This window comes from Microcebus murinus, chromosome 25, assembly GCF_040939455.1.
Source record: "Microcebus murinus isolate Inina chromosome 25, M.murinus_Inina_mat1.0, whole genome shotgun sequence".
NCBI classification, from domain to species: domain Eukaryota; kingdom Metazoa; phylum Chordata; class Mammalia; order Primates; family Cheirogaleidae; genus Microcebus; species Microcebus murinus.
The window spans coordinates 14,624,632-14,650,708 of record NC_134128.1 but is presented as its reverse complement, the minus strand read 5'-3'; the positions used below and the strand labels follow the sequence as shown (position 1 = coordinate 14,650,708).

Below are 26,077 nucleotides of genomic sequence, written 5' to 3'. Positions count from 1 at the left end.
CCACAGAAATATAAATATGAAATATTTATATGAAAATAAAATATAAATATGAAATATTTATGAAAGAAATATAAATATGAAAAATACTAGGGAAAAAACCCTACCCAAATGAGAACAGTAGTTGAATCAGTAAGGTGTAATTATGAGCCTTTTCCTAGTTTCTCTATTTCCTACATTGCATCTCTAAAGCTTTTATCATTTGACTCCTATTGTAAATATTAACTCTTAAAGTCATCAATTTGAATGTTTTCAAATCAAAGCTGCAAGCACAAGGTAACACCAGACGAGCATCTGTACGCGAATCTCCCCACTGAAACAATATCATGTGCCCCGTGACTGAGCAGGTGGGCACCATTTCAAACCCACTCCCCGTTCCTGATGAACCATAGCTTCTTCCTAGGAAAACTCGACGGAGGATGGGACACAACGCCCTGAAAACCAGACACAGACATTTGAGAATACCAAGCAAATGTAATAAAAGTTGGAACAGAACAGCAGGTTTGGAATGGCAAACTCTTTAAGTCAGGTTTGGAAACATCACCATTCTTTTTAGGGCTCTGGGTGGAACAATGATCTCTCCAAGAGCAAACTGACCAAGACGAGGGTCTACAATTCCTATTACTTCTCTGACCTTGGGGACACTGATATGGTTTTAGTTAGGGACGAACTGACTGATTCCCTGCATCCCAGTGTCTCCAGATGCTAACCAAGGACGGCAACGTTGACCCACGGGGTGGGGCAAGAAGGGGCCGCTCAGCCCTTAGAGGGAAGACAGAGCACAGTGACTGCCCATCTTTCCTCTCAAGTATGAAAAGCAAACTTGAAAAGAACGAACTATTAATATTTTCTATCCCCTCTGCGCAAGGAAGACTAAAAATCAGAGTTAGTTACAGAAGGAGTTATTTAGGTTACGTTGCAGTTGACTCCTTCTAAGCAGAAAGAATAGCTAAGGGCAGTTGTGCAATTTCCCTTTCTAGAGATTTGCAATAGGTTAGATACACACCTGACCTTGACCGCCTTGGGCTCCAGTGCATACAGACACAGAACGAAGAAAACACAGCACGCACACTAAACACCCTGGTGTGTGTCCTAGTCATTCTCCCCCAGATTTTAACAGATATTCAAACACAGGTCACAGTCTCCCCCTCCCCCTCCAGCTGAATCAACATCTCAACCCCATCAGTCTCTGCAGAAACGTAGAAAGTTGACCCAAAGTGGTTTACCTGTACTAGGAGTTCCAGCTTCCTGTCATCAAGAAGATGTACTTGACATCGACGGCCCTCCGTCATCTAAGGGGGAAGAGAAACAGGTGGTCGTGAGAGTCTAGCAGCCGGACGAGGCTTCCCGGGTCCCCTACGGTGGATTCCACCAGGCATGCTCCCCTGGGCAAAGCGTCCTCTGGGAGTTGGCATCATGCAATGCCAAGAAGTGGCAGGGCAGGTTCATTCATTCGTTTGGAAATATTTATTGAGCACTCGCTATGGGGCATGCACCGTCCTGGGAGCTGGGTGCACAGCAGCACCCAGGACAAAGTCACAGCCTGTCCTCATGGAGCTCACATTCCAATGGGGGAGACATAAAATAAATCAGCAAATACATATATCACATGCGATCCGGTGGCGCTAAGCGTTACTCATTCCTTACTCGTCCGTCCATTCAGTAATTGTAGCACCATGCGTTAGGGACAGCTCAGGATCCCCTCTCTTCCCCCTCTTCCCTCAAGCTGATCACCTGCAAGCAGGTGACCACCTATCTGGCATTGACTTTATTTCTGTGTTAATCACCCCCCGTCCTCCGGTCTGACCCCATTCCCCACAACGCCGCCACCGATAACAGAAGAGCCCTGGAGACAAGCGCCCGCAACTAAACCTGACCCAAGTTCCTTGTGCCTTTCCGGATTGATGTCTCTGAGCGGTGTCACCGAAAGACAGGCACCTGGGACAGGCACCCGGAGTCCCAAGTCTCGTCTTGGCCCTGCCAGTAACAGCAGCTGCAGGACTTTGGACAAGTCTCTCTTGGTCTCTGTGCCCCAGTCTCATATGCAAATATGAATGGGCCAGGCCCAGCGGGCTGCTGGTGGGAGTTTAACAACTGGCTTTCTGGAAGGAAAAAGCCTGCTTTGTGGCATTTGCTGAGCCCTGGCTTGTCCCCCAAAGGAAACCCTTTGAAGAACAAGGCTTCTCAGAGACAGCAGCTGGCGACCACTCTAACCATAAAGTGTCTTGCAGAAATCACAACATCTGATTGCAAGCTACTGTCATGACAACACTGATGGTCTTTCCAACATACAGATACAACAGGCACAAATAACCTTCACAGCATAGAGAATGGTAAAGTGTAGTAAAATAATCAGGAAGGGATGGATTTTGGGTATTCATTACCTTTGTTTTTAAAATACAATGTATTTAAGTATAAGTTCATTAATTTAAGTTTAATGATGGCGCTGTATTACAACTGGCTCCACGAATTCCTGCAAATGTAGCAATTGGCTCTCCTAAGCTGGTGTCGACCGGTTCCAACACGACTTTCTGCACCGGATGAGCCGTAAGGTCCCTTCCAGCCCTTAGAAGTTTACATGACTCCAGAGATCTCACTAAAGACACCTTTTCCTCAGCTATGGGTCACTTCGAACAGATCAAAAGAAAAGTTGCACGTGAGCAGACCCTGGCCTTGTCTCCTTGCCCGGCCATCAGAGTTCTCACGAGTGTCCCCTCCAAGAAAGATGGAAAAGAGCCTCTTCTCTTCTTGTTCACCAGGGATTACAGTCTTTGACCATTAGCATGTTTAACCACTTCGGTAGGGCGCTCACCGGCTGCGAAACCTCGCCCACAGCCGGCACTCATAGTCTGCATGATAGATTGTGCTGTGCATTGACGACGAATCCGTTTTGCTCTTGTGTGAAGAGGAAAGCTTTAAAGCACTGAAAGCTTGTTTTACTTTATAGGCAGCTTTACTTGTAATGCAAATCAGAATAGGTAACATATTATATTATTTTTAAATGTTCACAATTTTAAGTTGATAAATGAAAAATTAGAAAAGTCATATCACGGCTGTCGGCTATAGTCGACGCTCCTACCAAAGTGGTTAAAGCTGTCATTAGAAACCTATGAGAAAATTCCCTTATTCCTTCCTCAAAGGAAACCACTCTATCACGCTTTGATCAAGTCAGATTTCTCTTGTTTGGGGCTCTAAATCAAAACAGCATGCCCTGCTTGCATGGAGTAAATCTCAACCATCTCTTAATTCTCAATTATGGTAATGACTCAGCAATCCCCAGCTCTAAGAAAAGTTAGCAAGAAAAGTTTCGCATCTTCTTAAGCATTCTAACAAAGCGATTAAAATGGGGGGAAAATGCTTGCCATTTTGCACACACAAGCCAAAACAGGCAGCTACGGCTACCAGACAGCTGCATGCAAAGTCCTTACTCACTCATTGCACTTGTAACTTCAGGTGTTAATTGCCTTCAGGCTCAAGTCCTATTAGAATCTATCAACCTGACAAGCAGTAAGCATCCGCACTGATTGACTTAATTTTAAAAAATCTATCAACTTCCTTTCAATCATTCCCCCATCTTCGTTCGATGAAAGCCACTTCAATTTTAAATGAGACTAAAAAATATCTGCTGCTATGCCAACATATATAAATGATTCCTTCATCAAAAAAGGACACCAAAAATGTTAATTTCAAGTTTCAATAGGGCAGTTAACAGCAATTGCACAGGTGCTTTGGATATAATTTTAGAGCTACAGCGAGTCAGTTCTCATTAGAAAGAAGCTAAGGTTTAAAGAGTAAAAGTTCTAAGAAGGAATATGGTACAACCATCCAGCATATTATTTTGAAATTCTCTTAAAAACATTTATCATAAGTTTGAGAGAATTCTCTGAAATTGGGAATGGGGAAAGTTTCAAGAAAGAAATTCTGCTTGATCTTTGCACCTTTAAAACACCAAGTTTTCAGCTTTATTTGCTTGTGAAAGGTTAAGGGCATAAATGTGCTATTCAGTTACTTATTCACATTCTAATAAAGTTTATGCAAACAAATTGGTATCTGGAAGACATTACCGGATCAAATAAAGTTTTAATCGCAATAGTAAAGAAGAGGTAGCGCCATTATCATTTTTCTCAAAATATTTCAAAGCACGCAAATTTCACACCCATACTTAGAAGTTTACCCCGAGGTTCTCATCTTCATCTGAGAAACAAAAAATGACTTCTCCTTACATTAAATGATCTCACCGCAAGGTAAGGAAGTAACTATGATCAAGACGTTAGTATCTGCCCAAGGTCTTCCAAGTTCTCTCTTCAACAAAGCCTCAACGCTAGTTCCTGGGGAAAATGCAAGCACGTTCCACATTTTCATGCCTCCCTCGTAGAAAGCACAATGTTCCTGCCAAAACGTCAGCAGGGAGAGGTGAGCCTAAACAGACGCTCACCTTTGAATCCTCATGTTTTTGAAGGCACAACTTTCTTTTGACAGCACTGCTACGGTTTACTTCCCAAAAGGGACACCTGTGTGTTGTTCACTACTCAAGGAAGATCGGAGTCTCCTGTTCTTATCCCCAGTTCCGAAAAGGCGCCGCCCCATTTTGGGTGTGTACAGAAAGAGGGTTGACATCTGTAGCTTTTATTCTTTTTTTTCTTTTTCTTTGGAGCTCTGGTATCACCCTCAAAGGAAATCCTTTGGAGAACAAGGTTTCTCAGAGGTGTCAGCTGGTGACCATTCCAACCATAAATCGTCTCGCTGCGGTACGATTCTATACCAAGCAGAGGGCTGCCAGGTCACTGTGATTCTAAAGGGTGTGTGCAAAAGTGAGGTGTCCACCCCAATTTATCCAACTTGGCTGTTGAGAAACTCTCTGGGCCGGGCGCGGTGGCTCACGCCTGTAAACCTGGCACTCTGGGAGGCCGAGGCGGGCGGATCGCTCGAGGTCAGGAGTTTGAGACCAGCCTGAGCAAGAGCGAGACCCCGTCTCTACTAAAAATAGAAAGAAAAAAATCAGCCGGGCATGGTGGCGCATGCCTGTAGTCCCAGCTACTTGGGAGGTTGAGGCAGGAGGATTGCTTGAGCCCAGGAGTTTGAGGTTGCTGTGAGCTAGGCTGACGCCACGGCACTCACTCTAGCCTGGGCAACAAAGTGAGACTCTGTCTCAAAAAAAAAAAAAAGAAACGAAACGAAACTCTGAATCACGAAGACTATGTGTAAACATGGAAACATTTATGATACTAGCTTAAGTGAGCATAGGAGGCTATGGAATATGTGTGCTAATTATCATGCATATGGGCAAAGATTAAGAGGCAAAAATAAAAACACAGTAGTTGATTTGATTTGCTAGGGTATTAGGCTTAAGGGAGGTTCATCCCACCCAAATATTACTTAACATGTTGTTCCTTTTTTTTCTTAGTTAAAAAAGTGTGAAAAAGAAACTGCATCTAGAAAGATGAATGATACTGTTTGAGGTGAGCTATAGGAAATGGAGACCCACAAACTTCTTTCCCAGCAAATTTGCTTACATTGCCTATATTTTAAACATATAAAATGAGATCTTTTAATACACAAATGAGAATTTGAGTTGTCACATAAGAGACTGAATACTTGAGACTGAATGACTGACACATTCTCACCCTGCAGAATGAATGGGAAGCCAGTTGTGACCAGAAGTGATTCCCAGAGTACAGATTCTGGAAAGGGAGAGGGTTATAAATATCTATGTTTGAGGCCACACGTCTACAGCTGCCTGACATATTTACGATGGTGGAGAGAACTGTTGTTCAAATATGGCAGGGGAGTCCCCTCTTCCAGGCATTACAAAAAACAACGTAACTAGCCATGACAAACCCCCAAATGGCCATTTCAGGAGAGGTGCAGGGTACTGAGCTCAGGGTGTGAATTTACTTTTTCTGGCTTAGGCTTAGATTGGAAACAGTCATAGGATGGCAACCTTCAAACCATTCTGCTGCCCACACCTCAAAAGGGTAGAGAAAAAGTAGAATTCAAGGTTTGGCACACTTTCTCTTAAAGACAGCACAAATATTTTGAGTTGAGAAAACACCAAATATGTTTTGTTAAGAATATTTTCCCTTCATATTCAAATGCAAGTCATATGCTGCTTCTTACCTATTTCTCAACATACTACAATTCTTTTCCTCTCTGTCCTTTTGCTTTGGACACTTCTTAGATGTCTTCTCTCCCCCTTTTCTTGTCTTTTGCCAAATTATTTATATATCATGGTATATACATGTGCAAGAAGAACTCAGAAAAAATAATCCGAGTTCCACCACTGTTTATAATATTTTTTCTTTTCTTTTTTTTTTTTTGAGATGGTGGGGTCTCAGTATATCCCCCAGGCTGGCCCTGAACTCCTGGGCTCAAGTGATCCTCCCGCCTCAGCCTCCTGAGTAGCGGGGACTACAGGTGTACACCACCATGCCCAGGTAATTGGTTGTTTTTTTTTTTTTTTAATCTTTTGTACATATGGGGTCTTGCTATGTTGCCCAGGCTGTAGAAATGTAATGCAGTTGTGCAAACTGATCCTGAACTCAGAAAAAAACATGCATTTTTTTTAAAAAACAAAAACTAAAATATAGTCGATCAACACTTGTTATATTTCCTCAGTTTCCTGAGGCTAATTTACACTAAAACTGTTATTGGGAAGACGCTAGGGGGTAGAGCTGGGGGAAGGGGCAGTCAAGGGAAGAGAACTGTTTACCATAATCGTCTCAGGCCTGCAAAAAATGTTTTTAACCTAATTACCGCATGCCTACTTGTTTACATCTCTGTGCAACTGGAGTTACTGAGTTGTGACTCGTATTCCTTCAATAAAGTAAAAAATATTAATAACTCACTAGAATTGTACAAAGAACAAACACTTCAAGACATGATTTATTTAGGAAATGACCAATACTCCCTGAACAACCTGAAATGCTGCTCTTTAAAACATTATTATCAGACAGAAAATTCCGATTGCAAAAGCATCCGAGCCAAGGCCCTAGCACAGAGACTTAAGACTGACAGCACATCTTCCCCGGGGACGGTCCCTCAAGCCAGGGAGCCTGGTGAGCATGCCGGATGCATGACCACAGCACCGCACAATCTGCCCTCTGACCCGGGCCATTCTGTGGCTCAGAAGGAAATTCCAAGGCCATGACGACAGCTTCCCAGCACAAGTCACCCCTGGAACTCCTGCTTTCTGGGTCACCTCAAGTGTCACATCCTTCTCTCCACTTCCGTTTCCTTTTCAGAAAAATGAAGACCCAAGGACCACTCTTGGTAGCTGAAAGTTGCAAGACCACAAAATCTCAGTAATCATAAAGCACTGCCCAGAGCAGATGAATGAACCCAACGCGTTCACAGCAGCCTCAAGAAATCCAACCCAACCGGAAATACACAGACGGAAAGGACCTCAGGCAGCTTAAAATTTGTTAAAAATATCCATCCATATAGACACATATAGCTAATGCAATGGTTACTATGGGGAATCGGATTAACATATTGATCGTCTCACATAGGTACTTTTTTGTGGGATAAGAGCACATAAATCTACCTATTGAACAAACCCCTAATGCAATTTTAACTTCCATCCTCATGGTGTACATTAGACCCCTAGAGTTGTTCGTCTTACATATCTGCTCTGCATCTATGTCTCTACATACATCTCTACGCATCCCATAATATTATCATGTAAACCTCGAAGACACACAATAAAATTTATTTAAAAAAAATTCACCCATTCCCTGCCCACACTTCGCCATCACCATGGAAATAACAGACACACAAGTGAAACTTTACAATCTTTTTCAGTCTTTAAAGGTTACGGGCACGTGGGGTCTCCACTCGTAACCTTTAAAGGTTAAAGGCAGATTGTCTGTTTTTATTATAATTTTTCCCTCTGTCTGAATTATCTCGGGCTTCCTTTCCTTGTTTTTGAATGGTATCACATCAGTGTAAGACGGTAATGAAAGGGAAGGAAATCCAGGTACGATACCCTAGAATAGAAGCCTCACTCGGGGACAGAGACTTTGTCCCTGTTTTGCCCCACGACCTCTGGCAAATTATTCCACCTCTGTCTTCATCATGACCCTCCTGGATTTAAAAGAAGAACATACACGGGTGCGTCCTTGAGGTTCCTGGCTGCTGAATACAGTTGTCGTTTATAAACCCAGATGAAAGTTATTAAGTGAGTGGCTCCACTACAAACAAACGAACACGGCGATGTGATCTCATAGAAGATGGGAAAAGCAATGCATTCATCAGAGCTCAGCTCCCTGCAACTTTGCACTCGATGAGGTCGTATCTGGGGCTGGTGTTTTCCTGAAGAATTTCTGGAAAGCGCAGCCGAGTGACCCAGCTGCTGCTTGGGTCTCTCTTCTCCGCCCACGGCCAGAGGAAATTGGGTTTTCTCTGATACTGCAAAAGAGAAGTCCTGGTGTGTAGATCCGGTGGTCTGTGTGTGTTCGAGTCGCAAGTCCTCTAGCACAAGCAATTTAACTCTTTCCATGGGGTACTGCAGGGCCCAGTGTCCGGAAAACATTAATAATCAGTCTCTGGGCCTAAAGTTCAGCCATCAAGGAGGGCACCTGGGCACGTAAGAGGTGGGTAGAACGAGGACGCTCTCCCGATGGTCTAACAGGATCTCACTGAAGAGGAGCTCGCCCCAAAAGCTCAGCTGCAGGGTATGGGGAAGGAAGGGCATGCTTTTTTCACTTTGCAACACAACATCCCAATTTGAGGACAAGTCACTGGCGTGCATGTTGGACAGGTGCATCTCAGATGGGAAAGGCCCCAGGCTCAGCTGGTGCATGTCAACAGAGGGGCCAGAGTGGACCATCACCCTCCCCACGTCTGGAAGCTCTGGCTAAATGGTCACAAGGAAATAGACACCAGCAGGTGCAACTGCATGGGCCCCGGAGTTAGGTCATGCACCGTGGACACCACGTTGGAGAGCACAGAGCAGCAAGCCACACGTGGGTGGCAGGCAGGTGCAGGAAGGCCTCCGGGCTCCTGGGGGGCAGCAGCGCTTTCTGTGTGACATTGCAACCAGCTACTGAAGAACAGGACGCCTATGGCTGGGTGCGGTGGCTCACACCTGTAATTCCAGCACTTTGGGAGGCCGAGGCGGGAGGATCACTTGAGGCCAATATTTCAAGGTCACAGTGAGCTATCACTGTACTCAAGCCTGGGTGACAGAGTGAGAGCCTTCCTCTAAAAAAATAAGAACAGGATTGTCCCTCCTAGGTTCTGCCATTGCTAAAGTGTCTTCAGGAAACAGGAAGCCAGATCATACCCAATCTGTCCAATCGTCTTTCTACATGGCTGTCTATACTTTACTGAAAATAAGCATAAATATGGACAATTCCCCCTGGACCTTTGGGTCTTCATTCTGAAGCCTCTTGTGCATACACATTTAGTATTTTAATAAGTTTGTATGCCTTTTCTCCTATTAAGCAATCTGCTTCGTGTCAGTGATTTTCAGCAAACTTTTAGGGCCTTGGTCCCTATACACATACCGAGTGCAGAACTCGGATGCTGAGCCCGCCTACAGGACGGTCAGGGAGGGGGTGCAGCTTTCTGTGCACTCAGGCCAGGTGATCTGCGGGTCATGTGGGGGGGGGGAGGAGGCTGGTTCTGGGCAGGTGACATTTGGGTGGCTTTGCCCGGCACTGAGCAGGCTCTGGGACTTCACAGAATGGAGCTCCACGAGCCCTGGTTGGACACAGACACAGGGGATTCCACCAGACAGGGGACTTGGAGTTCCAGTTCTTTTTCCCCCCAGCACCAGCGACTCCCAAGGGTCATCCTGTCTGTGCTAAGCAGCAGGGATCAACAAGGAGCTGATGGAAGGAATGACAGAGTTGGCCTAAGAAAGGAGGTTTAGGTATACTGATATATGACACGTCAGGTGTGGTTCTTACACACACATGGAATTCTTATTCGCAGCACATGTGTCCACGCAGACATCCTGCCAGGCCAGCTGAGCGAGGTGCAAACTCCAAAGACACGGAACATGCAAATAAGCAGTAGGAACGTACACACCTGCCTCCCATCCAGCTGCTCCCTTGGGGGGACAGTGAAAAAAAAGAGGAAAGAAAGTGATACCCCTGTTCTTTGCCATACTGGAGCTGAGGCTTCAGTAACCGAGTGACAGAGGCTGTATATATGTTTGTTAGTTTGGCGTAGAATGAAGAGGCTTTTTCCAACAGAAAAGGCAAATATTTATCCTTTCCTTTTTTTGATGACTATACTTGGAATTTTTAGAATAGACAAAGAGGGTTCCCAGACCCCAGACTCAAGGAAGACAGTTTTTTTTTTTAAAAAAAAAAAAGTCCAGAAAAAAGATTAGGTTAAAAAAAGCAATAAGGTTGACTCTTTAGATTGAAAAAGAATATGGTTTGTCTGAGATATAGACTTTAAAGGTAAAATTTTGGTCACATAATAAAAATAAAATTCAATGAGAAAGTGAAGATTGAGACACCCTAAGAACACAAAGTATTATGTGCATGCAGAACTCCCAAAGGAGACTGGATTTTAGTAAAACACAGACAACGTTATCAAAGGCGCACGATCTATGAGGACTATGTTCAATGCACCCCAAGTTTATAAGAAGGAAGTTGGGAAGTTGAAGCTGATACTCAAAACAAGGACAGTCTAACGACAACAGAAGAACTTTAAAGACAATGTTCAAAGCGAGAAGAGCAAGGAAAGAAATAGACTTATTGTTTGGAGCCAGTGGATTTTTGTTAACAGATGAACCGCTGAACCACTCAGTTCCTGTTTAGTCTCAACCTTCTCAACCAAGAAAAGAAGGGATGGCACTGAAAGAATATAAACTAACTGCACCTGTCTCCCCAAAATAAATCCCAGGTGGTTCATAAAGTTAAATTTTAAAAATATCTATATGATTATATATTATACTTATCTAAGCTTAATAGGAATGAATGAGCCCAAAGGGAAAAATCTATAGATTTGACTGCATTAAAAATAATTTAAATAATAATAATTGTATGCCACAAACCCCCAGAAGCAAAAATAGAAAGTATGTGCCAATTTCAAGAGGGGATGGTGACACCTATAATGAGGATTAATATGGTAAAGATGAAATTGTTTAATTAGCAGATAATTACAACTTAATTAGAAGCCCACTAACACCCTACAGGAAATAAACTAGAATGCAAATAGCTAATAAGTTCATACGCTTTGCTCAGTCATTTCCCTTCTAGGAGTTTATCCTAATGAGATCAGAGAAATGGAATTAAAGAATCGTATGTAAAGCTGTTCACCACAGTGTGTGTTTACTCAAGTGCGTATGGATTATTTATCATGTGCCAGGCATCTTATTAGATATGGTAATATAATGCTGAATATTATTTCGTTACTATGCTTGTGCTTCTATGTGCCATAGAGAAAACACACACGTTAACAGTCAAGTACAGAGTGATCAGTGTGACAATGGGTACAAGACGCTATGGCATGGGGGTCAGGGGAGACCCTAATTCTTACCTGGTAGAAGTGGTGTCTACAGAAAGAACAGCTGGCAGAGGCCACGTGAGGGAAGAAGGGCTTGAATGGAGAGAACATGGCATGTTCTGGAAACGTCTGCCAAGCAATGAGCAGGAGGACAGAGTGGTGGGTGGGCAAGGAGTGGTGACAAATACAGCTGGAGACCCAACTTATTTTATTTTTTTATTTCGGCATATTATGGGGGTACAGATTTTAAGGTTTCAATAAATGCCCATTTCCCCCCCTCCCCCCACAAGTCTGAGTCTCCAGCATGACCATCCCCCAGATGGTGCACATCTCACTCATTATATATGTATATACCCGCCCCCTCGCCCCTCCCCCCTCCCCAATACCCTATTACTGTAGTACCTATGTGACCACTTAGGTGCTGTTCAGTTAATACCAATTTGCTGGTGAGTATATGTGGTGCTTGTTTTTCCATTCTTGGGAAACTTCACTTAATAGTATGGGTTCCAGCTCTAACCAGGAAAATATAAGATGTGCTATATCACCGTTGTTTCTTAGAGCTGAATAGTACTCCATGGTATACATATACCACATTTTATTAATCCATTCTTGGATTGATGGGCACTTGGGCTGTTTCCACAGCCTTGCGATTATGAATTGTGCTGCTATAAACATTCGAGTGCAGGTGTCTTTTTTTTAGAGTGTCATTGGATCTTTTGGGTAGATGCCCAGCAATGGGATTGCTGGATCAAATGGTAGATTCACTTGTATCGCTTTAAGGTATGGAGACCCAACTTATGATAACAAAGATGAAGATCCAAGGGTCTGAGGTGATGCCCACATCACTTTCAAAATAGTAAGTAGCTGCTGAAAGTTGTTATCAAATCCATTTCCATAAGTGAGGCCAAAGGAGAGGAATCTGGGAAGAGGGCTCCCATGGCAAATGCTGGGGCTCAGTGCCATTATAACAAGATGCGCAACAAGCACTTGGAAACCTGCAACGTGATACTCAAATATAAGCTGTCTGTCTCAATACACGCATTTCCCCCAGCGATCTGTAAACATACACAGAAGGCATGCTAATCGAATTTACAGACGGCAGAGAGGTTCAGATGCAAGCTTCGAAATGTAAAAACTGGGACCATACTATTGATGGTTTTGTGCCTCACTCTTAATTCACACACCAGAGGTTTAAGCATCCAGAAGAATGGCATGAAGAGGCACCCCGTACGATACTAAATGGTTTCTGGAAATCTATGTCCAACTCTGGGTGCTATGTTTTACATAGGAAAATTGGAAGAAACTGGAGTAAGACCAAGGCAGGGTATCCCGTTACCCCACGACTTCCCGGGACTGATGGAAAAACCGCATGTGGAGATTATGATATCGCAGGCTCTAGCGGCAGGGTGACCATAAGATCTACTGGCCACCCCAAGGCACTTTTGTGAGTGAAAAAGGAGGCCACTGCAATGACACGGAGAGAGCAGGTATAACCTGGGACTGTCCCGGGCACATCTGGAGAGACATGCGTGAGGACTTGCTAATTGGATGTGAGAGGACAAGGGCTTTGCTTTTGGTGTGCAAAAAATAGAATCAATGCATGGAAATTCCAGAAGACACACTCGAATTCAATAGAAGGAAGAACCTCTGAACAAGCATCATTGTTCAACGTGGACTGGGTGGCCCCTTATCACGGCTTGTGATCAGGAAGGGGCCAGAGACCATGAGCCAGGGTAGCCGCAGAAAGGATTACCAGACAGACACACTCTAAGATCCCCTCCCCTTCTCGAATAAGCTGTGATGTAGAAGACGAGGATATCTACCTAAAGACAAGAATTCCAAGCATCCTAGTAACTGATGTATCGCTCGTACCGCTTCCTGTTGTTTCGTGGAGCAAATATTCACGACATTCACTCGCTGCTTTAGAAGGCTTAAAAAAACTGCACTATAGATTAATAGGCACACATCCATTTTTTGACTTTTTTTGTCCTACCAATTTCTCTTGCAAAAAAATGTGCAATTGAGTGTCCTCTATATAAAACATAAAGCTGTGTGGAGCAGTGGCATGCGTCTGTCGCAGGCTTGGGAAAGCATTTGCGTGCTCCATAACCAAGAACCTCCACAGTGGTGGTAACAGGAATTTTCCTACTTTGCTCCAGTGTTTAATCTAACCTGTCATTTCAAATTTTAATTTTTAATAGTTTGCTTATGCTGTGATCTATGGGAAGAGACACAGCACTATTTACAACCATGGGTTTTATTGCACAATGTTTCCACAGTTGTAAATATTTTGTTGACATTAGAATGATAATAGATATGATTGAAATAGAATGCTGTGACTGCCCTAATAGACACTCAATAAATATTTTACACGGATTAATAAATATATATTTAAACAGCATGTATCCTTATGTATCATTTCAATGACAATTTCATAATACAGGTATCGTAAAACTCAATGCACATTGAGTGAGATATGTTTTAATTTGCCTGTTCTGTAGAAACTGCCCCCAAACTCAGGCTCAGGAATAATTGCAGTCTTTTTAGCTCATTTACCTGTGTGACCACCTGTCAGGTAGAATGGATGTCAATCTCTCAGGGCCACATAGGGAAGAGAGTTTGAGAATGGGCTTCGGTCCCCATAAACGATCCTCTCTGTGTATGACTATACTACAGTCAAACCCTCCATGCCCCCCTCCCTCCAGCCAGGGATGTGTGGGGCTGAAAGTAGGTATACTAGACCATCTGCAAGCTTTCCAAATATCACCATTGGGTCTTTGACTACTCTTGACATGTAGCGGGAAAAATGGCCACCTAAGGAATGGGTATGGTCCAGCAGGCCACCTGCTGCTTTGGCTGAATCTGCATTAGTTCCAAAGCAGCCACCCCGGTCCTAGGCGCCTGAATCCAGCACCTGGGTGGTCAGATGCCAAGTTCCACCACATTTAGCAGGAAGTACCTCATCCCCACAGCTGACCCAACCAAGACTCTTAGATTGGACCCAATTTCTAGCGGGATCGCAGCAAAACACATCTGAGAAATAGAGGTGCCCCCGAACTTGAAGCCCACCAGCTCTGCAGGGTGGTCTCCCGGTCCCAACTCCAGGAGGTCGAAAGCAAGCCCCTAGCTCTCCCCACCTCACTATGGAGCTGCAGGGAGGAGAGCTTGGGGGCCCGTAGTGCTTCCACTGAGGGGAGGGCTGACAGCTACTTTGACATCAGTACGGGACAGTCCCTCTGGGCTGGAGGCAGCCGCCTTTATGTTTACATAAGAGAGTTCTTTGGAAAGGATTCTGCTGGAATGTCATTGACAGGGACTTCTCACTGTTGCAAGGAGCTGCTCTGAAGACCCCTCCCTCCATTCATCCTGTGGGAGGTTCCAACACTGGCCGCCTGCCCCGAGAACCACCCCAGACAGAGACCCGCCCAGGGCGCCTGGTTCTGCAGCTCCCAGGAGAGGACAAGTCGCAGAGCTGTTCTCTTTGTTACCCAACACCATTTAACCACAGGGCAGGGGATGAGGCTGGGAAAGGAGGGGAGGAAAACTCCAAAACCTCAAAGATTCCCCCTGTCCCCACCCGCCCCCACCCCCGTCCTGTCCACTCGGAGGTCTACAAGCCTTGCAGCAGAAATGCTATCATAGAAAAGAATTCGGGGCCTTGAAATGCAGTGACCATGGCAAACAGGAGTGCTAAAAATATCCAGGGCTCACATCATTAGCGAGCAGTTACAGAAATAAAGATGTTATGTTGTATCTGTTAGTCAAATCAAGAATTCTAATTGGACACAGAACAATTTCTCAGAGCTTTCAGCAGGAGATAATCACTGTGTTGACAGACAGACAGACAGACAGACAGACAGAAAGAAAGAAAGAAAGAAAGAAAGAAAGAAAGAAAGAAAGAAAAGGAAGAAGAGAAGAGAAGAGAAGAGAAGAGAAGAGAAGAGAAGAGAAAAGAAAAGAAAAGAAAAGAAAAGAAAAGAAAAGAAAAGAAAAGAAAAGAAAAGAAAAGAAAAGAAAAGAAAAAAGGCTGAAACCGAGCCTACTGTTTGGACTGTCTCCATGAAAGAAGGAACAGGAGAGATGTTTTTGCCTGGATCGGAGCTGATTAAAAGACAGCAGCTTCCTGATTTTTGCTCCTTCCTGGTGCAACAGGTAACACGGATGACAAACAGGTCACCATGTCGCTCCAAGCCCTTCGGTAACCAAACTTCACTGTATTTGCACCCCTAACCTTCGGAAAAAGACCCGGAAGTGATTCTTTGATTAGGTAACAGTATAGGGAAAGCCAGAATTTTAAATCAGGACCAAGACATGAAGGAGGGCAATGGTGACATGTCACATCCTCCCTAGTGTCTAGCACTGAGCTTTACACACGAAAGATTCCCCGTTAAAATGCTTGACTAGAAGTCTGGAGTTACAGTTCTTGACTGTATCGACGGTTTCCCGGGTGTAGACCTATGTCAAAACTTACATCCAACAGTGCACTTTAAATATGTGCGGTTTGTTGTATGTCAATGATCCATCAATAAATCTGCTTAAAATACAAAAGTCAGAGACATCTGACTTGTCAAAAAGAGGCCATCGGCAGAATGATATGGAAGGTTCCATTTGTGCAACTGCACATCTCAACAGAGTTTGTTGCACCCTGAGGAATCACTTAACTTTTTATATTTCTTTTTTTTTTTTCTTTTTGGAGACAGGCTCTTGCTATGTTGCCCCAGCTAGAGTGCCGTGGCGTCATCATAGCTCACAGCAACCTCAAAGTCCTGGGCTCAAGTGATCCTCCGCCTCGGCTTCCCAAAGTCCTAGGATTACAGGCGTGAGTCACCACACTCGGCTTATTTACTTATTTTTTATAGCAGTTAACAACACTTTCTAGCATCTTCTGCCTTTTACTTATTGATGGTGTGTTTTGTCTGCCCCTTTCTCTTGGAAGGCAAGCTCCCTGGGGACAAGACTTTCTCCATTTTCCTCCCCAAGACATTCCTGGAACCTGGAGGCACACCAAGTATTCATGGAATGACTGAATAAGTGAATGAATGAATGAATGAATGAATGAACGAACGAACTTGTGATGCTCAAATACACTCTGCCATTGTGCCAGCTGGGGGTTCCCAGGCTGCCCCTTTCATACAAGAAATGAGAGCTGTCACACTGTCCTAATTCTCTTGCCCTTCGACACAGAAAGAGGCAGAGAGAAGGCAGAGACCAGAGCAGAGGCAAGAGCCACCGCAGGGAGGGCCACTGGGCCGAGCAGGAAACAGCACTCATAGGCACGTGCGAACATGACTAGCAGTTACTAAGTTACAATTCTGAGCACTTCCCAACGCCAGCCGCAACATTGGTTGCTGTGGAATCGACCACAAAGAAGACACAGTCCTTCCCTTAAAAAGCCGCAGTGGTAAGCAGGGTGCGGTGACTCACTCCTGTAATCCCAGCGCCTTGGGAGGCTGAGGCAGGAAGACTGCTTAAGGCCAGGAGTTCAAGACCAGCCTGGGCAACATAGTGAGACCCCCGTCTCTCCAAAAAATAGACAAATTAGTCAGGCATGGTGGTACACACCTGTAATCCCAGCTACTCAGGAGGCTGAAGCAGGAGGATCAATGAGCCCAGGAGTTCAAGACTGCAGTGAGCTATGACCGTACCACTATACTCCAGTCTGGACAGAGTGATGACACTCCCGTCAAAAAAAAAAGGGTGTGACTGCAAAGGCTGAGGTCTAGATAAGGTCAGATGTGCTCAGGAAGAGGTGAGGGTGCAGGCGTGACATAAGAAAGGAAGTTTAAGAAATAAGAAGCCACTGCATCGTGACGGGCCTTTCGTTCCACGCTAAGTAAGCACAGTGGTCTGCAGGGAATGAAGGCAGGAAGGGGGACAAGGCAGCGGGGAGAGAGAGGTGGGGGTGGGGGGTACGAAGGTGACAAAGGGATAAAAGCGGCACTGATGTCACAATGACTCCGGAAAGACAGGTGGTCGTGAGCTATGATGACGTGGACGCAGTGGGCACCTCACCCTAAGAGCAGCTGGGAAGACGACATGTGACCGAGGCATTGGAGACACGTGATTTGAAAGGCTCGCTACGTACGGCAGAGCTGCCTCCCACAGCGGAACAGAGAGGTGACTCAGTCGCCACAGGACAATGAGGGCTGAGCCTCAGGAGGAAGGGGAAGAGCAATCATCAGAAAACCACAGGTGGGGCTAAGGAACAACAAAGGGAACGCTGCAAACAAGCCCTGGAGTCCCAGCCAGGGAGGATCCTTCGGGAAACAGTATTGAGAGAACATCGCTAAGTGGCCAAACCCAGAGTGACCCATTTCAAAGCCAGCCTGACACACGACCCCACTCAGGGAGGGTCCCAGCTGGCCAAGCTACAGGACCTGGGCCCCCCTGACTGCCATCTACCCTACCAACAGGGAGCATGGGCGCCCGAGCACTGACTTCCCTCTGTGTCCAACGCAAAGCCAAAAATCACAAGCTGAAACGTAACCGCTCCCGGAATGGTTCAGTTGAGTTTTGTCAGTGCTCGAGCAGGGTGGTCAGTTCTACTGGCAAGAAGAAAAGAAGAATCTAGCTGCATAAGAAACAAAGGGCTGTGCTTTGGGATATTATTCTCCGAGTATTTGGTGATCTTTCCAGGTTGGAAGTTGTAGATCTCTGTATCGAAATAGCACAAACTCTCTATTGACTAATTTGTAACCTTAGGAACAGAAAAAAGCAGGCAAACGAAATCGCTGTGGATTACAAAAGCCATATTTTCCACAATAAAGTTAGGAAGGAACCACAAACAAATACCAGCTTGTAATTTCTCCATAAAATGACAGACACGCCCCACCCCGTCTAGGCAAAAGATGGCCATAAGCTGTCCCTTAGGGTTCATCTAAAATATATCCTAAGTCTTGGACGCAGAGAGAGTGTTCTATAAATACTTTCCCTGTTTGTACTTGCTGTTTAATGTTTTTCTTCTGCTGCCTGTTCAATCAGGCTCCAGAAGATGGTTCCTCCCTCATTCTGATTTGTTTTATTTAACACCTAGCAGGTCATTAAGTGATTAAATAATTTTTGATGCAAATTATGCAAATTGGCACTTTGACTTTTTCATATGACAAGGAACCTATCTCAGTATTTCCAGAGTGGTTGAGTGGTTGGTACGAAAATACTCCAACAAGCATTTAGTATACTCAGGATCCAGGCTTATTTCTGCCATTAACTTGTTGCATTAATTACTAGAGTAAAATATATTGAATAAGTAGGAGTTGAAAATCTTCCTAATGAATGGCCATGAATGGGAAGTAACCAGAGAGTATTATGCAGTGATTGGGTTTTTGCCTTTGTTGTTAAGAAAGGGATGGCATTGCCATTCATTGACACAACAACCTTGGTCATTCTTATTTCTATTCTAGAATTTTTTTCAAGAGAAAAGCCTTAAGAGCGTTTCTGATCATTTTAAGAAATTGAAAATTTTTAGGAAGGTTGGTGATAAGATCCAATAGTGCAAAGGCAAAATCACCTGTCTTCTCTTCCTTCCCCTCCCCCAACCAGCCCTCTCTACTTTGATCTCACAGAGTCACCGGAGACCCCAGACACAGGACAGCCCTGGGCCCTCTCCTTCCCTTTCACAGCCTAGAGACTCTACTCCATGCTGCCATCTGCCATTCTTCACCGACCTTCCCTGCTCCTAATAAAATAAGGCTTCCTAGGATCATGCCTCTACCTGCAGAGCCCTTTCTGGAAGGCTCAGTGATACTTAGGAAATACCAAAGCTAACATTTGTTCCCATTATGCTATTTCTCTCTATAAAACTCATTTCTGTGTTGTAAGTGAGGATGCACCATTTATTTCTGTAGTATCTCCACTCCCAAAGCCAGCTGCCTTCTTGAACCTCAGTGGGTTCGAAGTCCCCTCAAAGTTTGCATCATTGAGACTTCCAGTGGTAAAAGCAAGCCAAGCGGGGCAGGAGGAACACAGAGACAAAATTTCTCATTCTAAGAGTTTCTCATGCTTTTTGATCATCCTATGCTTCAGCGATATTATCTCATTTGCTCCTCTGAATGTAACTTTTCTTATAAATCAGACAACTGAGGTTCAGAGAGATTCAGTCCTTCACCCAAGTCCTCACAGGTAGTAAGTGGCAGAGCTGGTGGGGCCATCAAACCCAGGGTGAGATGATGTCACAGTCCTCTGTCTGCTACACTGTGTTGCATCCTGTAAATCCACATCAGGAGCCCAGGACTCCAGGCTTGGTGCAGCAGCTGAGACCCTGGCATGGTCTTTCGATGCCTGTAAGCTCGTCCTCATTTGCAAAAATGATCTGCATACACCCTTGCATTCCTAACATGCCATCTCTCTAAAACGTTATGAAGAAGACCCCAAAAGCAATCACAGCAACAACAAAAATAAATGGGATCTGATCAAATTAAAAAGCTTCTGCATAGCCAAGGAAACAATCATTAGAGTGAATAGACAACCTACAGAATGGGAGAAAATATCTGCATGCTATATATCCCATAAAGGGCTTATTACTAGAATCTATAAAGAACACAAGCAGATCAGCAAGAAAAAAATCAACCCCATTAAAAAGTGGGCAAAAGACACGAACAGAAACTTTTCAAAAAAGAAGACACACTAGTGGCCAAAACACATGAAAAAATACTCAAGATCTCTAATCATCAGGGAAATGTAAATCAAAACCACAATGAGATACCACTTAACTCCCGTGAGAATGGCATTTATCAAAAAGTCCCAAAACAACAAATGCTGGCATGGATTCAGAGAGATAGGAACACTCCTACACTGCTGGTGGGACTGCAAACTAGTACAACCTCTATGGAAAGTAATATGGAGATAGCTCAAAGAACTAAAAGCAGAACTACCATTTGATCCAGCGATTCCACTACTGGGTATTTACCCAAAGGAAACAAGACATTCTATAAAAAAGACATCTGCACTTGAATGTCTGTAGCAGCACAATTCACAACTGCAAAGATGTGGAAACAAACCAAGTGCCCATCAATACACGAGTGGATTAATAAAATGTGGTATATGTACACCATGGAGTTGCACTCAGCCATAAAAAAAATGGTGAACCAACACTTCTTGTATTAACCTGGATGGAGCTAGAGACTATTCTTCTAAGTGAAGTATCAGAAGAGTGGAAAAACAAGCACCACATGCACTCAGCATTAAATTGGAACTAATCCATCAACACTTACTTGCACATAAGAAAGTAACATTCATCGGAAATCAAGCAGGCAGGAGGGGGGAGGAAGGGAAGGGTAACGTCACACCTAACGGGTACAATGCACACTATCTGGGGGATGGGCACACTTACAACTTAGACTCAAATGGTCCAAAAGCAATTTACGTAACCAAAACGTTTGTACTCCCATAATATTCTGAAAAAAAATAAATAAAATTTAAAAAGAAAGTTTGACCTGACCGATAATCCTAATCACGTGTGCACGGGGTTTGTAGAGGGCACTGAACTTGGAACGTGCCATGCAGCCCTTGCCCACGGTAGCCGTCGCCACTGTTGCTTTCTGCACATGTCTCTTCCCTCCTGCCAAGACCTGCGGGCTACATCTGTGCTACTGGTCACTCTGCAGTTCTTCTGTTGCAAAACACTCAACCAGCCCAATAAAAGGGGATTGAGAAGGCAGAACACTGCTCCCCATTGTGCTCCGCTCCATGTCTGCTTCATGTCCTCGTCACCCCTCCCTTCCCTGAGCAGTAGAGGAGTAAATACCGGGTATTTCTTGGCCGTAGCCAGCGGGAGCAGGGATGGGTGAGCCAGCACTCCTGGCAGGTGTGTCTTCCCCCAGCTCCGCGTGGCCCCGCACTCTTTGGTTTCCTAGCCCGGGTCTGTCACATCTGTACACTTCTTCCAGGCATGCGGTGAGAGCGTAATTGTGCATTTTATGGTTATGAATGGCACAGCCTGGCGACTGGCCGATGATTATTTCCATTCCCTGTCATGCATTATCAATCTAATTCGCCATTACACGCCGTTTTTTTCATGCATTCCTCCTACAGCAAAGACAAAGAAAGGCAAGAGCCCTGCGAGGAAGCCGGCATCACCAAAGGACAGGCTGATTCCGGTAGAAACTGTGGAGTTACAGCCTCAAGTTTGGGGAGAGAGGTTTTGGCCAATCTGAAGTGAAAAATACCATGAACCTGTTTAGTATTTTGCATTAGGATCAAGGATCCAGACTCTAAGGTTGCAATGCATTACTAACTGAGAAAGAAGAGTTGCATCACAGCACAGATTAGGAAAAGATTAGACGCAGGAGTCCCGAACAAGTTACATTATACTTTGGACCACTGGCTTTTCAGGTTTCTAATGACACCTAAACGAATCAGCGTTGGAGTGTGGTATGATACATTCGCTCTGTGATTTGCTTACTCAATAAGGATCAGTACTTATCATGAGCAGCAGGTTAAATGTCCTGAGTATGATGTGAACAAAAAATAGGCAGTAGCTCATGGATTGGTAAATAATTGCTAAAATGACAGGAGCAAGCAGCAGCACGTGCGTGTTGCTAGACTTTGGAGCTACAGGTATGTGTTACCAATGCTCTTGACCATGGACGACAAGTTGCCCCTTGCATTGCATCATGGGATGTCCAGAGCTCACCTTTAAAACCAAAACCTAGAAAACATGACACGTGATAGAGATCGTGCTTAGAGATCGTGATAGAACATGCTAGATCCCCTGAGAGTCAGCTCTGAATTGGAGTGAGTTATGATTTAGCATCTGTAGGAGGTTACTCGTTCAGTTCAAATGGAGGCCACCAGCTCAATTTTTCCTCAATTATTTGGTAGTAGTAAGTCCACTGAACTGAACCAGATCTTTCATATTCTTCTATTACTTTCCAACAACTGTGGTCTTTATTCTTAGCAGTAATTTCCATCTTCAAAGAGAAGAGTGTTTCTCTTTGGGGGGAAATTACCTGATTTCCATTGATATAATTAAGAACTGAACACACACACACACACACACACACACACTCATTAGCACCCAAAATAAGCATTAGTGCAATTTGCTACACAGTAACAACAGCTCTGATCATCTTCTGTAAAAGCAAGAGAGGAACAATGATAGATACTTTTAGGATAATGCTACTCATGGTGGAGCTGGCTGCCTTCAATGTAGGGTGTGTTTGAATTATTCCTTATAGGAGAAAGACACGCTGATCCGATGGGACAGAGGAAAGGGTGGCCAGTGATGGATTTAGGGAACTAAAAGGAAATTGCTGTGGACAGAATTTTTGATAAGCTGGATTTATGCTGATGTGGAAAACTTCTTGCAGAAGACAGCAGTGAAACTGCCTGGCCTTTGTGTGCAAGGGTGACTCTGAAGCCCAGGGTTCCAAGAGCTATTATTCCAGCTCTGGAGACAAAATGTTCTAGGAAAAGCAAAAACAAAAAAATGGAAAATACTACCAATGTACTTCAGTCCGATGACGGCTAGAGAGAACCCCACAAGATAAAATACTCCCAGCTCATCCTTGCTCAACAGATCAGATTTTTAGCGCCTACTTTTCCCAGATTCTCCGACTGTTTGATATCGCTCATTATAGGAAAAATTCAAGTATTTACATACCCTACACAACTGATGCAATAATCCCTTCTCTTCCTTTTGTCACTGGAATGCCTAACTTTTTGGAGACATCTAATATCTTGTTTTGTAACTTTCATGGCATTTTCAGAGAGCAATGGAAGAAAGAGAATCAGAAATGGACAAGGTGGGTCTATGGCCATACCACCCTGAATGAGCCTGATCTCGTCTGATCTCGGAAGGTAAGCAGGGTTGGGCCTGGTTAGTACTTGGATGGGAGAAATGGACAAGGTGGGACACACAGACAAACGTGTCCTGGGGGGATGACAGGGAACATGGATCTGGGTGACCTAGTGACCCTGTTAAGGTGAGGGAGCTCCTCTTTGTCTCCTTGTTTAGCTCAAGAGGAATATAGTTTTTAGGGTTTAGATTGAATAATCATTGGAAGATTATTGCCCTCGTATCAGAAGGCATTAGAAATCACTTCTAATTGAGATACTGAGATTTTTCACAATGCATAAGCTAATGCAAACCTAAGCAGAGAATTTCTGCCACACATTTTAAAATCACATCAAGTGATATACAAAAAATGAAAGCTATGAATTAAAGTCACCAGTGAACCCAGACTTAAGACATTCCAATAACTATGTAGAGCATAGTTTAAAAGAACTTCGTAAGCTGAGTTAGCGGTAGAGCAAGCCTATTTCTCATTTTGACATATCGAACTAGAAATTCTCCAAAAGTTATACCGCTCCTTTGATCTTCCAAAGCTTTAGATTGTAAATTGTTCCACTGTACTTTTTCATTCCGGGTGCTGTGTCGGGCTAAATGCAGCTCTTGTAAGGGATAAGTAGTACATGGTTTGCAGGACACACGTGAACAGAACAGCAAGCATTTTGCACACACACATGCCGGCGCAAACAGTGTGAGCACCAGTGGTATATTTATGCAGTAAAGGCAGTAATGATCTTTGAAGGAGGTCTCATCCCACATTTACTTAAAGACAAAGATAGCCTGGTGCATCCCCCCAATGAGAGATTTCCTGAAATCTCCCTCTCATTACTCTCTTTCCCACCACAAACCAATCACACGTGTTTCACCCCCTAAGCAAGGTTGACGGCGTTCTTTCCTGGACAGCTCTCGCATACCCGCTATTCCACTGCGCGTTTTCTCCCAAGTTCCAATCGAGGACTCATTTCTTATCTCTTTCTTCGACCTCAGGCTACAACTCTGCTGTAACAATAAAACCCAGGGTTGCATACATCTGGGATACAGTTCCCATGGATTCTGAAATCGGCAACTCACTGAACCTCAAGGGGCCTCAGTTTCCCCAATGACAAGATAATGCTAATGGCACTAGCCACCTGCCAGGCTCTCGGGGGACTCCGCAACAATGTCTGCAAATTACAAAGAGACCTAGTGCCATAAATAACAAGTCTTATTAATAAAATTAGTCCAAGGCAAATGCCAAAAAGAATATTACAACGGCGGTAGCACATCACACTTGGCCAGAACAAAAGAGGGTGGAGAGATTGTCTGATCTTCATTCCTACTAAAACTGTTTCCCTTTAATGAAAGAATTATTTAACTTTTGTCTAAAAGGTTACTTCTACCCACACAACTCTGCCCATCAGTCATTACTAGTTTCCAAGTTTTCTGCAGGCCACATTCTATTCACTGGTTGGACAATGCAGAGCTGATTTCAAAGCATGTCCAAATATTGCCTCCAATTAAATTAATTGGAGCTATTCAACCTCTCAGGACCAAATGGCTTCAAACCTATCTGCCGTGGGGACCCCCCCTCATCCCTGCTGTGCCTTAAAGAAACCCAAACTTCATTTGCAGCAGAATGGCTCCAAGAGGAAACAATGTCCAAGTTGGCTCATCTCCCCTGACATTCGAGGTTGCAAGAGACAAGTAACACTTCTGAGACTCAAAACCAGATTTCTGCTCATCTGAGGCTTTGGTCTCTGGCTCTGTTCAAGTTACGCTCCACCACAAACGAGGCCGAACGCTATGGCAATGAATGGGCTTGATGCAATTTAAAGACGAGAAATAAAACAATGAAATGTGTCCTCTTCCCCTACACAGGACCCCCGCCCAAGCACATTGTGTGCATTAAAGATGCCACATGTAGCTAAATCCCATAAAGTCTAAGGGGCAGACCATTGCGACTCCTTGGGTACTTTCCCGGGACTCAGCACTGGCTTGCCTAGGTGAAACTGGCAGCCTGGGTTCTCCGGTGCTTTCCCACTTAGCAGTCAGGCTTTTGGAAAAGGACGACACTTACGGATGCGGGGGGTGGAAGGGGACCCTCAATCAGGTGGATGCAGATGTCAGTCCAAAATGGAACAGGCTGCCACCACCGGCTAGCTTGCATTTACAGATGTGCCTATCTAGGTTTTCTGAGCAACCCCTTTCATCAGTATCTGAACGAAGCCAGGAACGGCGGTAGCAGCCTCTGCTGGGATGTTCCATTCATAGGGGAGACAGAGGCTCCTCCATTCACGGCGGGGTCAGGGAGTCCTTTACCGGCATTGGATCTCGTTTCTCAGCAAGCCCCGCTTCCCAGGGGGGGGGGGGGGACGGGTGGCTGGCATGACTGCATCCTTCAGAATGGGGATGTGTATTAAGAAGCCACCGCCAGAGCTATTATTAGATCAGCCATCCCTGGGAAATTTCGCAGAATGTGCCTGAATCTACCGAGCAGTTACTCGGTCACAGGGTAGCGAGGAAGGCGCCGGCTCGCTGGCTACACACAGGCAGCGCACGCAGCGCCCACGGAGCGGGCAGGACCGGGTCATGTGTGCAGAATTCAGCGTGCACCGACATTTGGGCAGCTGCCTCCGATACAGAAGCGATGCATTTAGCCAATTTCAAACGAGCACGTGCTAAAGGGGGTTCCCCCCCGTTCTCCCCATTCTCCACTCCCCTCTTCTCTGCATCAAAGTTGCTGCAGCCATTTGGAATGTAAAAAGGCAGTCAGCCCATCTCAGCGGCCCCAGGCAGCCTGTGGTCAGCGGCCGGCCTCCTGCCACCCTTGTCTGAAACGCCCCTCCTGCA

General features: G+C 44.7%; 1 protein-coding gene across 8 annotated transcripts in view; it reads right to left on the bottom strand.

Annotated features, from left to right (window-relative positions):
* FRMD4A (FERM domain containing 4A) overlaps window positions 1–26,077 on the bottom strand; it is a 551,472-nt gene that overhangs the window by 170,967 nt on the left and 354,428 nt on the right. For all 8 annotated transcript variants that reach the window (XM_020284197.2, XM_020284196.2, XM_020284200.2 and 5 more), the window contains one exon: window positions 1,224–1,289. In XM_020284197.2, coding sequence (XP_020139786.2) covers window positions 1,224–1,289 — 66 coding nt within the window. The remainder of the gene's footprint in view (window positions 1–1,223; window positions 1,290–26,077) is intronic.